Genomic DNA, 12,844 nt, shown 5'->3' on the forward strand with positions numbered 1-12,844 from the left:
CACTGCTCTCATCGTCCAGGCGTTTGCCTCTGAATATTTCTGCATTAATACGAGCTTTTGGGGGACACTTCAGATCCAATCCATAACATGCCCTTTATTGTATATAATTATACCTTATTTATTATTAATGTTTTTGTATCAGGGTTTGAACCCAACAGTGCTTAACCACTGAGCTGCATCCCCAGCCCTTTTTAATATTTTATTTAGAGACAGGGGCTGAATGAGTTGCTTAGGGCTTTGCAAATTTGCTGAGGCTGGCTTTGATCCTCCTGCCTCAGCCTCCCACATGTGCCACCAGGCCTGGCTCCTGACTTTCATACTTAATTTAAATAAAACAGCCTAACTTCCTCATCAATCTACAAATCAGAATCCTGCCTCTGTGCCAAAGTTCAGGAATGAGGTTGCCACCCACGGGAGGGGTCTAGCCCAGTCCTGCCCAGCCCCCTCCTCTGCCTCTTGTCACAGAGGTCCCCATTTTTATTTGCCTGGGTGGGGGTTTCCTCACCCTTCCTTTGTCTTTTGGGTAATAGAACCCCAGGGGATTGAGCATACAACAATCAGCTCAATAATAAATTCATAGGTCTCCCCTCTCCCGCCTTCACTTCAGCAGTCACAACCAAGGTTCCTAGAAAGGTTCCCTCCCTTCTAGGACACCTTTAAAGAGCACCTACTGTGTACCAGATCTTGTTGACTCTTACCAAGGTTATTGCCTTTTCTTTTCAAAATAACCCTGAGAAACAGGTATTTTTACCGACCCCTCCCATTTCCCAGATCAGCAATCATTAAGGGAAAGTAAATAATGGCCCAAAGGTGATGTTTTAGTTTGAAAGAATTGCTATAACGAGACATTATAAACTGGGCAGCTTAGAAACCACAGAAGCTTATTTTTCACAAATCTGGAGACTGGGGAATTCAAGGTCTAGGTAAAGCAGACTCCGTGTTTGGTAGGACTGGGTTGTGTGTCAGTATGGCACCTTCTCCATGTGAAAGGGAGTCTCTTATTCTGCCCTCTGGATTTAATCACCTCAAGAAGCCCCCTGCTCCTAATACCACCCGGTAAGGGTTAGGATTTTAACATATGAACGGGCGGCACAAACATTCAGATCAGAGCAGGTGACCTCAGGTTGGTAAGTGGAGGATGCAGCGTTGGGACAATGAATGCAAAACCTTTTAAGATTTTAGACCGCTTTCCTTCCAGGGCCTGCGGGGGAGAAAGGCGGAGGCGGGCGTTGGAGGTACAGGTGCTTGCAGAAGGGGCTAATCTCCTCACTTGACAGTTTCATGCCAGGTGGCCGGAATTCAAGCCAAACAGCCCACACACCCAGTTAGTCCCAGGTTTTCTGGCTCACCCTTCTGGTAGTTTAGAAGTGGCAACCTCAGGGCGACTTTTGTTTGGTACAACTTAGAAAAGCAAGGAGGGGGATGTAGACGTCTTTGCTTTTAGGCTTCTGGCTTCCTGACATCAGAGGAGTGGGCTTCCTGACGGGGGTGGTTAGGCACAGGCAGAGGCATCGGAGCAGACTCCCTGTGAGGGTGTGTGCGTGTCGGCGCGGCTGTGCGTGGCGGGGGGATTGCTGTACCCGGCGCGAGGCACTGGGGGAGGAGGAAGCGGTAGCAGAGACCTGAATAATTGATTCTTCAGCGGCACCAGACGCCCGGGAGCGGGCGGAGAGCGTGGTTCCAGCACTACGGACAGCCGCGCGCGCCACCGCAGGCGTCCCCGTCACCAACCAGACACCTATCTTGGCCTTGTTCGCAGCCGTGCGCTCCGGGAGCGGGTGGCCGCGCTCCGCGCCGCCGCCTAGGGACTGCGGGGTCTGCCTCGGCCCGCCTCCGGGGAAGGCGGCTGCGGGCGGAAGACGCTTTCACCCGCCGGAGCTCCAAGCGTCTTCGGCTTGTGCGGGGGCTGCTGCGTCTTGCTGGCTAAGAACAAGTCTCTAAGTTGGCGTGGTGGGCGCCCCTGCCTTCCTCTTCCTCTTCCTTGGAGGCGACCGCGGCAGAAGCAAGCCCCAGGAACCTGGCTTCGCCAGTGCTGTGAGCCAGGGTGGCCAGGCGCTCCGGACTCCGGTGGAGAAGCGGGGAACCGAACGCCCAAAGCCGAGCTGGCCCCGCAGCGAAGGGCCCCGAGGGAGCAGCCTTCCCCCGCCCGCGCCTCTCTCGGCCGGGGACCGCGGGGATCCCCGGCCACACGCGCGCGCGCGCTCCCACATTCACTCTCACACACACTCGCCCTCACACACACCAGCCTGGAGCTGGGCTGCGGAGAGGGTGCTCCGGCGCGCTCAGAGGACCAGGCGGCTGCCGTCCGGAGTAGGGCAGGAAGCTGAGCGAGGGCTCTTGGAGCGGGCTCCGAGGGCTTAGCTGGAGCATGGGGCCGGGTGAGCGCTGAGAGTCACGGCCGCAGCCATCAGCCCTGGAGATGACCAGGAGCGGCCACTGCTGAGAACTATGTGGAGAGAGGCTGCGGTGAGTGCTGGCGCGGGACGCGGAGCCTTGGAGGCCCCCTTGGGAAGGGGGCGGTGGGAGGCCTGGATAGAAGGGGGCGGCAGGACCGCAAGAGGGTCGCTACGTGGGAGTGATCGCACCTCCCTCGGGGATCCGGGACCGCGGGAGCCCGCGTCCTTCCCTCCCCCTCTCCTCCTGCCAGCTCGTCGCAAACTCAGCCAGCGCCCCCTCCTTCCCTCCTCTTTCTCTCCCTACCCCCTTCGCTCAGCAGCTCCTGGTCGCACAACTCCCAGCAGCCGGCTCCGGGGAGGTGGTAGGGGGTGAGAGGGTGGAGGTACCCAGTTAGCTTCTCGTGGGTGGCCAACCTGGGGCTCCCATTCTCCTGAGCGCCCCTGAGTGGAGCTACAGTTATCAGCCACAGGGTCCGAAGATCCGCACTGAGGGCGTCTTGGGCACGGAGCTTCAGCTTCCCCTCTCTGGTCGAGCCCCCAGGGCGCATAGGGGGGCTGAGCATTGCAGACTGCAGCTTTCCCCTCATCCCCTCTTCCCCCGCGCCGGTGGGCTGACCCTGCTTCTCCATCTCTCCTCCGCCCCGGTAGAGCCCTGCTGCAGAGCCTCCGGCTGGGATAGCCGCCCCCCGTGGGGGCGATGCGGACAGCGCGGGACAGCCAGGGGAGCGCGCGGGGGCCGCAGCATGCGGGAACCCGCTAAACCCGGTGGCTGCTGAGGCGGCCGAGATGCTCGTGCGCGCAGCGCGCCCCACTTCATCCTCGACCTTCTCCGGCTACAGGTACGTCCCAGCGGGAGATCTAGGCTCGGTGGGCCGGGGAGGAAAGAGACTCGATTGGAGGGAGAGCGGGAGAGGGATTAGGAGAGAGGGAGAAAAGAAAGCGGGAGAGGGAGCCCAGTAGTGAGGCACGAGAGGAGCACCAGGGGGCGCTGCGGCCCCGCACTCCGCGGTGCTCACCCAAAGAATGCCAAGGCCGATGCGAGTTCTCCCCAACTTCCCCCGGCTCCAACAGTGGCTGGCCAGAGGGGTGCGCGCCTGCACACGCGTGCACGACTGTGCTGGTATTAACAGGCAAGCGCGGCTGTACTCTGGTCGCGACACATGCGTGTACACCGCCTGAGGACGTGTAGGGATTCCTGCTGGCCGTGGGCACCTCTACGGTGGCCTGCGGATGTGCGCAGAAAAGCGCGCGTGGTCTGTGAGCGTGTGCAGCCCACTGCCCACGTGCATCTAAGATTTGGCAATAGGGTTCGCAGTGGAAAGGCCGGGGAGGGGCTGTACAGTCCTCGTCTGTCTGAGAGCTTCTTGGGAGCCTACCTTTCCCCCTACGCACGTTCTTTGCCAGCTCCTACGCGCTGGCCCGCGGGGGGACGCGCCTACTCTCCGGAATTCTGCATTGCACATGGCGCGCGTGAGAGAGGGTGTTTGTGCGCGCGCTTGTGTGCACGCAAGTGTGTAGGGGGCGGGTCCTGGGCCGCTTGCAGTTGAGTGAAAGCCGCTCAAGGTGGGGGAGCGGGCCCCAAGTTCCTCCAGGCTCTGCGGAGCCTGGACTCGAAAGCGAGCGTCCTTACTTCCAAGCACTTGGGGTGTATCCTATAGGAGAGAAGCTGGGTCTGCAGTGGTGCCACGCATGGAGCCAAGTCTTTGGCGCACCGGGTGGGCTCTAAGGGGGTGGGGTCAGTCAACTAGCTCAGCGCGCAGGGAAGATGCGGAGTGCCGGAGCCGCCTCCGCGAGCCGGGCCTGATCTGTAGTTCGCTCCGCGTGAGCAGGGGGCGGGGTCGGTAACTTGGTCTGCGCTACCCTGGGTGGTAGACGGTGGATAGAGGGTTTGCTCTGTGCATCTACCAGCTGGGTGGGGTCCTTGGCTTCCTTGACGATGGGGGGCTGTAGTCTGCAGCTAACTTGGGGAATTTGGTGGGGGATGTGCTCAGAGTCGAGGATGGGGAAACATCTGGAGACAGGGGACAAGAAGGAGGCAGAATTCGAGAATGGGCTTGGGGATAGGAGTGCAGCATTAGCTCGGATTGGAGTTGTAGATAGTTGTAGATGGGTCGAGGTATGTGCATGGCGTTGGGGATGGGGAATGGAGTGAGTGACAACAGTAGCCCATGCTGGGCTTGGGTTCCACGCCTGTCGCGGGCTCGGCCGTCCCTTTCATCCAGGGCCCCTTGCTCACTGCCGCCCCGCCTCTCGCTCTCCACCTTGCAGGGACCGTAAGTGGCGACTATGGGCAGACTGGGCTATTGGACCTTGCTGGTGCTGCCGGCCCTTCTGGTCTGGCGCGGTCCGGCGCAGGGCGCGGCGGCGGAGAAGGGTCCCCCCGCGTTGAACATTGCGGTGCTGCTGGGTCACAGCCACGACGTGACAGAGCGCGAACTTCGAAACCTGTGGGGCCCCGAGCAGGCAGCGGGGCTGCCCCTGGATGTGAACGTGGTGGCGTTGCTGATGAACCGCACGGACCCCAAGAGCCTCATCACGCATGTGTGCGACCTCATGTCTGGGGCACGAATCCACGGACTCGTGTTTGGGGACGACACGGACCAAGAGGCTGTGGCCCAGATGCTGGATTTTATCTCCTCACAGACTTTCATCCCCATCCTGGGCATCCACGGGGGCGCATCTATGATCATGGCTGACAAGGTAAGACCAGGAGGTGATGGGCTGCCAGGACCCAGGAGGGCGCCGATTGTATACGGCAGCCTGGCAGGTGCTTAGGCTCCCCTAGCACCTCCCTCAGCAACCTGAAGGCGGGAGGAGTCTTGAACGCTGGTCCTTCTCAGAAGCAAGTCTGCCCTCCCCTACTCAGAAATGAGTGGAAATGGCTTAGCCTTGGTCCTGAGAGTGAGGTCCTAGAGGCACCTGGGTGTGCCACGAAGATTGTGGGAAGTGCGGAAGTAGGAGGATAGGAGAGATGGAATCGCTCCGAGGTTCCCAAGGAGCACACAGAGGCAGCCCAGGAGCCCTGGATGCAGAAGGGCTCATGTTCCTCTGATACTGGTTTTACCTGATTGTGTGGAGGAGTGTCCACATTTTCCTTCTTGTGATTAGTGACAGAATGAATTTAAAAACATATCAATGTGGAATAGATGTGAGATTTTAGGTAAAACACAAAAGGACAGAAAATGTCCTGCTTCCCCAGACTCTGGGTGATTAGAGCCACAGAGAGCGGAAGTCTGAAAAGCTCTGTGCTAGAGGAGCATGGCAGGGACCCTCCTCTAGGGAATGGGTGGAAGTGGGAAGTTAACTCCGGGTCCAGGGCATGGAGAGCCTGGCGTTTGCCTGACATGGCCCTTGTGCAGGGATGTTGCTCGTGGCAGGGGCTCTGAGACCCTCACCAGGGGAATTGGTACCCAACAGTAGATCTTGGTTTTGAAATGGAAGAGTTTCAAAATGAAAGAGCGTGTGCTCAAATTTCTTGGCTTGGAATGACAGGGAAGGTCTTTTTGTGGGCAGCCTGGGAGCACTGGTTTGGAGAGGGGAGAGAGATTTGAAGGTTTGAGTGAATTGATGTTATGAGGCCTGACTGGGGTTTCGCTGAAGTGGAGGGAGAGAGGAAGGTTGACAGGGAGGAGGAAGGCAAAGGAGAAAAGGGGAAGGACTGGCGTTGGGGGTGCCCTGTAACTCATGCAAACCCCGGGACAGGACTCGGGGTCGGGAAGGGAAGAAAGGGATGAGCGTACTTGTGTGCCGTGGTCTCTATCCCCTAACCTTCATGGAGGGTGTTCCTTAGATAGCAGGAGGCATCCTAGTCAGCACGCAGACATCTGTTACAGCTCTTTCCCTTCGACGTTCTCAAAGCACTTTTATTTTCACCAAATTTGATTCTGACTCTGCTCAGCACTTCCCACTGGCTCCTCTGGGAATTGCATTAATTCTTTCGGGTCTCCTGGGCTGCAGCACATTCAGCTGAAGCACACAACTGATGTGGCATCTTATTAAACATTCTTTTTAAATGGCTCACACTCCGGCAGCATGCCTGTGTGGGTTTGAGCATACTCCCAGCTACCTCTCAGTTTTGGGGTGCTCCTTTCTTGGATGAAGGAAGCAGAGAATGGCCATGCTCTACCCCAGTATAAAGGCCATTTCAGGAGTGGAAAGAGCTGTGGGGTTTACTAGAGCATCTAACTTTCAGACGAAGTTTAGAGACTTGACTGAGACCACAGAGTGGGGGATGGAGCTAGATACCTGGTTTTCTGGTTTTAAGCTGTGATCTTACATTTCCCCAAGTGGAGCCCATCCTTGAATTTTGCCATCCCATCTTCAGGAAGCACAAGAAACAAACCTCATTTCTTAGGAGGCACTGAGCCAGAGTGGTGCAGCAGATCGCAGCCTTGAGGGCTTGTGTACCGAGAGGGACCAGCCTTTTCACCAAGGCACGAGGAGGAAGAACAGCAGTGTCCAGCAGGGGCTGGGAGTGTTCCTTTGGGATCTAAGTATTACTGTGGATCCTTCCTCCCTTCCGAAGTTTTGACTGAAGCAGCAACACATAAAAAACAAGAACCATATTGAAAAGGAAATTTTGTAGAATCAAGAGGGCCCAGCACAAACCAATGGAAAACTCTGGTATGAGGCGAATCTGGGAAGATGGCTTGGGTCTGGAAGGTCTGAGTAGCTTCTTCTAAAACTGAGCTGACCAGTTTGTTTAAAGGCTCTTCCCACCTAACTGTAGGCAGAAAAAGAGAAATGGTGTGCTCATGGATGAGCATCCCCTTGCTAAGCAATGACCCTGCCCACCCGTGAACCTTGACCCAGTGAAGGCTCTGACTACCTAGACCAGCCACTGCTCTTCCCTGGAAGGGAGTTTTGAGACATCAGTGGGTAGGGGAGGAAGAATCCTTCTTTCCTGGGGGACCACCCCACCTATGGAGATGTGGGTGGAAGTATGAATCAGAAAATGGCAAGAGCAGAAAAGAAAGGTCATTTCCAGAGAAGGTAAGATGAGAGAGACTAAGGAGGGGATGGGCAGGAGGGGGAAGAAAGAGTCCATTGGTTCCAAAATGGTGGAGGTCATTGGATTCTCTCCATGGTGGCTGGGTTTTCAGAGATGTTCTGGGAGAAGCCGCCCTGCCCTGTGATTCTGGAGGAACAGTCAGCGATAAGACCAGGTGGTTGGGAGTCGAAGATGTCAGTGGAGACAGCTCTGGGGCAGAGGCTGGGTCCCATCTGTGGGACAGGCAGGTGATGTTTTAAAGGGCGATATTTTGAGAAACCTGAATGTGTTTGAAAAGGAAAGAAATCGTCTGCAATGGGAACAGACTTTCCTTCCATTAGTAACACATCTAGTTGGCACGTGCCTTTGCCACCTGTTTCGTTAGAGCTGAGTGTCGTGTGGTGTTTATCTGGTTCCAAAAAAGGCAGCCTGGGGTGTGGCCTAAAACTCTGCCTTTCTGGGTTGTGCCGACAGTGTTTTGACCACAAAGCCTCAACCTCCCCAAATCTGCAAGGTACCTGTGCCATCCCTTTGATGACAATGACTTGGTAAATCGCCCAGGACACATCTCTATATTTTCTCTTCTGAATTGGTGATGGGTAGTGCCCACAAGGGTAAGAATGGCTGTCAATTTATCAGTTAAAATACACACGCACGCACATTTTTATCTCTCCCTCAGCTTACGTGGTCCATGAAGAAAAGAACAAAGCCTTATACTAATTGGAATGTTGTTGAGTGGCAGATTTCTGTGGTGTTAATTTACAGTGGAGGTGTTAATTTTTGCCCATATCAGTTGGTGGTCTTGAAATATAATTAAATTAGCGATGAAAACAGTGCACAAGGCTATGTTCTAGTCTTATCTAGGACGTCGGTCACTTTGGCTCTGCCGGGGGAAGTACACTCTGGGTGCAGGGACGGTCCCCCAGAAAATCTGGCAAATGGGCCAGATCTTTGTTTTCCTGCTCAGTGTCCCAGGACTCAGACTTCAGCCCTCTGTCCACGGCCATCTCTGCATGGGTTTTTCTTTTCTGTCCCTCATTTCCTCTGCTAAGGAGTAAGTCCATGGAGGGAAGGAAGACTTTCTTTTTTTTAAATGTGTTTGTGTGTATCTGTGTATTTGAAATCACACATGCTCCTCTTCCACAGACACTTGATAAAAATGATGTCTTTTCATTGTGGAACACACTTGGAAAGGACATTAAAGTTTAAAGAAGAAAATAGAAATCTTGCTCCGAATCGCGTCACCGGGAGAAGGCACTGTAGCCGTTCTGGTGTTTTCCTTCCCAGCTCTATTGATTAAGTTACAGACTTGGGATTATACTGTATATGTGGGTTTTGCTTACTGTGCTTTGTACTCTGGGGATTTTCTTAGAAAATTCAGGTTTGTCTTTAATTCTGGAAAGATCTCCACCACTGTCTGTCGACATTTCCTTTCGCCATTGTCTCTGTTCTCTCCTTCTGGATACACACACATGGTAGTTTCTTAATCACTTCTCCCTCATTTAATTTGTAGTTGGTCTATTATTTTGCCTATCTGTTGAGGTTTTACTTTCAACAACGTTATACTTTATTCCCAAGATGCATAATTGGACCCATCTCCCTCATTTTTCTCATGAACAGCTGTCCTCAAGTTGAGATCATCCCACCTGTGACCCTTTAAGAAGTTCATTCCTTCTTGTCATAAACTCTTTCTCTCATTGCTCTAGCATCTTCACCTCTTGGGTTATGAATCCTTCCGTTTGCAGAGTCTGTGGATTGGAGGACTTCTTATGTTTTTTAATTTTTGTTTGTGAACTTATTTTCAGGGTAATCTTAGGATTTCCTCTGCCCCATCATCTGTAAGGGTGTGCACTTTACACCAGAGCTAGAGCTATGCCAGCAGCTTAGTTCACCGCTTTCTTCCTGTTCTACATAGCTTATGATGCAGGCTTGGGCCCTAGTGTCCTGTGGGTGACTTAGTTTTGGCTCCTTGACATAGACAGGGGCTTCCTCTTGGGCTGTGACTCTTGGTGGATGGGACCTATTTCCAGCACCATTCATAGCTAAGTAGTACAATTCTTCTGTGTTCTGTCCCCTTTCCCCTGGGGGATATTGACACCTGTGTTCCTGTGGCCCATGTGGGACCCATCCCCCATGGATCCCGTGGCTTTGATTCCTACTTGAAATTGTAGAGTCTCTCTCTCTCCCTTTTTCTTGGTGCTGGAGATTGAACCCAGGGCCTTGTGATGGTAAGCGTATGTGTGCTCTACTCCTGAGCTACATCCCAGTCTTTAGTCTTGTCTTTTGAGTCACGTATTTTGGGGGAGCCCTTTGTATTTTTTCTTATGTCCAAGCAGTACTATGTGAATTTTAAAATATATAAAGATTTCCATATAAATATGATGTCTTAGAGTCAGAAGAGGGAAGTTGCTGAATGTGTTCACTCTGATTTTGAGACAGTTTTATTTCCCACCTGTTTTTATGCTTTCAAAACTGGATTAGATATTCTTGGAATTTTCCCTCATTCAATAGACGTCTCAAACTTGATTTTAAATGGCTGCAGAGTGTTCTGTTTCTATCCATCGTTTGAATGATTCCTCTACTTTTCCATCTCTAGTAAGGGTCATTTCGGGTCAAGACCTGTGTCCTTTTTGGCACTGTGTGCTGGTCTTACCCATTACGTCTGCTTCTTGGTAAATGTTTGTTGATTGAATGAATCAAGCCATTGGTTCGGATGCCAGCTCGCTGCTGCTGCTTCCGGATGAGCATGTCCGTGTGTTCGGGGGCAGTTCCACCTAAGCTCCGATTCATTTCACACTGTGCCAAGTCTTTCCTTCCCTCTGGGGATAATGACTTGCCATCCTGGGGACTTGCATGCTGTGGGTGGTCACATATGGAAGGTTTGTGGAGCCCTGCTGAGGAAGAGTTCTCCAGCAGGAGGTGGACGCTGGTGCTGTCGCAACCTGGCAGCTCTGGAGTTGGGAGGTGAGCGACGGGCCTTCCCTTTAAACGCTGGAAGCTCATGGGAAGGGTAGACACGCAGGTTAGAGTGTTGGTGGAACCCACTCTGCTCCTGCCTCAGAGGCATCAGGGGGCTCCCGGGAGAGGGGGGTGGCCTATCTTTAGCCCTCGGATGAGCATCTCAGACGCCATCATCGCCGCCTCTTCATATAAGTCATCAGATAGCAACAGGCAGCATCCCAACAGGCCGGGCGAGTCTGCCAGGGGCCCTGGGGCCATCGACCTTTGCTGGGACCTTTGCGAGCCGTGACTGGTGCATTTGGAGCGGCGTTTGTGGACCCTCTGAGAGCCCCCGGAAGAGGCGTGTGCAGGGCGGTGAGGGGAAGGGAAGAGAAGGGCTATGGAGGAGTAACGCCACTGGCTGGTCGGGAATGGCGAGTTGGTAGCCCCTTCCCGCGCACCTGGAAGCGGGTCATGGTGACGTGAGAGGGTCTAAGGGGACTAACTGGCGTGTTTTGCTTACCCCCCATTCCCCCAGGCTCTTTAACTTTCAAATTTGAATTGGCAGCCAACACTTCAAAATTTAAATTATGTTTAAAAATCCAAATTCTTTTTTTTTTTTTTTTTTTTGAGAAAAATCAGAAGGCCTGGCCGCAGCGGAGCCACTCCCTGTGTAGCTGGGCTGGGGATGAGTGACCCCCCACTCCCACGGAGGTGCCTCTCCTGTCTTTAGCCCCCAACTTGCCCACCCCCTCATTTGTGTCACGTACTTGGCCCCGAGGCAGCGGGAGGGACACCCCTGGTGTTGGTGAGGACATCGTTGACCTTCGTGAAGAGGCCTTTCCTGGGCGTTCCGCTCCCCCAGGGGCTGCCCCTGGGTAAGTGGCCTCCACGCTGACTGTGGCCCTCACTGATCTCCGGTCACACCCAGGTCTTGCTCCTCCTCCAGACAACTACTGCCAGTCCACCTGAATTGGATGATTCCAGAAAACCTTGGACAGAAAGTCTGAGGGCCGAAATCCCATTCCAAACCCCAGGTGTGACCTTGGGAAGGGCCCTTGACCTTTCTCAAGTTTCTGCAAAATGAGAACTTGGGATGATAACTATCTGTAAGACTCCCAACTCTGAAAGTGTTATGTCTCTTAAAGAAAGACTGGCAAGAAACGTACCAGAATGTGAACAGCGGTTGTCCTTGGGCGGTAGACTCATGGCTGCCTTAATCTTTTAAAGAATGTGGTGAGCGAGTGGTTCGTCTGTTGGACTTTGTGTCAGGTTGAAATTCGGGTTTCAGCGCCTCCTGGCTAGATGTGAACACGGGGAGGGAAATTCTTCCTTCCTTTAAGCCTCAGTGTCTTCATCTGTAAAATGGGAACATGATGTCACCTAGTTCATAGAGCTCTGAGACCCACCTGAGATCAAGAACATAGCTCAGTGCTTGGCTCGTCATAAATGCTTGTTACAGGAATGACATTATCATTGTGTCTACTTTTTGTGCTGTTTATTTTTCTCCAATGTATGCGTACATTTTTAGTAACCAGAAAAAGTGCTTGAAGGTGATATAGTGATATGAAGTTATCCCCTACCGGAGGCTGGGCAAGAATCCCACAGAACACTCAGAAACGGGGTCCAGTGTGAAATGGCTCCTGTTTGCTCTGTTGGAACAACCAGAAGCTTCCTTTCTCTTAGCACTTGCCGTGAGCTCTGTGTGGCAAACGAGGTTAAGTGTGGTCGATTGAAAGCCCCTGCAAGGGAGACCATCGCTTTGACCTTTGCAGTAGCTGATTCTACCAAGAGGACCATATGTTAGCACTGGGTTTAGGGCTTTAGAGTAGAGACATATCTAGTTCAGGGATTAATGACTCAGTGATAACCTAGGGAATCTGGCAGTCCCCAAAATATTTGTTTAAACGATCCCTATTTTCAGATGAGGAAATAAAGATTCCAAGAATTGTGGGGATTTGTTCTGAGCCATAGTGCTAGAGATGAGGTCTTTGGGTTCTTATTCTCTGGCTCTTATTTTCTTACCCTTTCAAGTCAATGACTGTGGGTCCAGATGATTTAAGGAAGGGGATTAGATTCAACACAGACAGGAGATATTTTGTATTTCAGACAACAGATTTTGTTGTTAATATTTTGTTTGTCTTAAGTAAAATGATTAAGATACTGGTGATGAAGTAAAAATTCAGGACTCTTTCCAGATGGAAATGAAGGACCAACACCACAGGCGGCATGGGAGGTATAATTCACAAATACAAACTGCGTATGTGTAGGGTGTACCACGTGGTGTTTCGACACACACATACATTGTGAGATGATCACCACCATTGAGCTCCCAATGACCCTTCTCTGCATGTTGATACTTTTTAAATTTTTGTGGCAAGAATATGTCACATCTACTCTCTTGGCACATTTCAAGTATATAATGCCTGCTTATTAAATGTAGTCACTATGATGTACATGAGTCTCCAGAACTAATTTATCTTATAAATACAAGTTTAGCCCTTTGACCACCGTTTCC

The 12,844-nt window shown here is 52.6% G+C and overlaps 1 protein-coding gene across 1 annotated transcript in view; it reads left to right on the forward strand.

Moving 5' to 3' along the window:
- The first annotated feature begins 2,175 nt into the window (after positions 1-2,175).
- Positions 2,176-12,844, forward strand: part of Grin2a (glutamate ionotropic receptor NMDA type subunit 2A) — a 351,712-nt gene continuing 341,043 nt past the window's right edge. The window contains 3 exon segments of the mRNA XM_047534156.1: positions 2,176-2,466; positions 3,045-3,235; positions 4,665-5,096. Coding sequence (XP_047390112.1) covers positions 4,683-5,096 — 414 coding nt within the window. The 5' untranslated portion in view covers positions 2,176-2,466; positions 3,045-3,235; positions 4,665-4,682.

Source organism: Sciurus carolinensis, chromosome 18 (assembly GCF_902686445.1).
Source record: "Sciurus carolinensis chromosome 18, mSciCar1.2, whole genome shotgun sequence".
Lineage (NCBI taxonomy): Eukaryota > Metazoa > Chordata > Mammalia > Rodentia > Sciuridae > Sciurus > Sciurus carolinensis.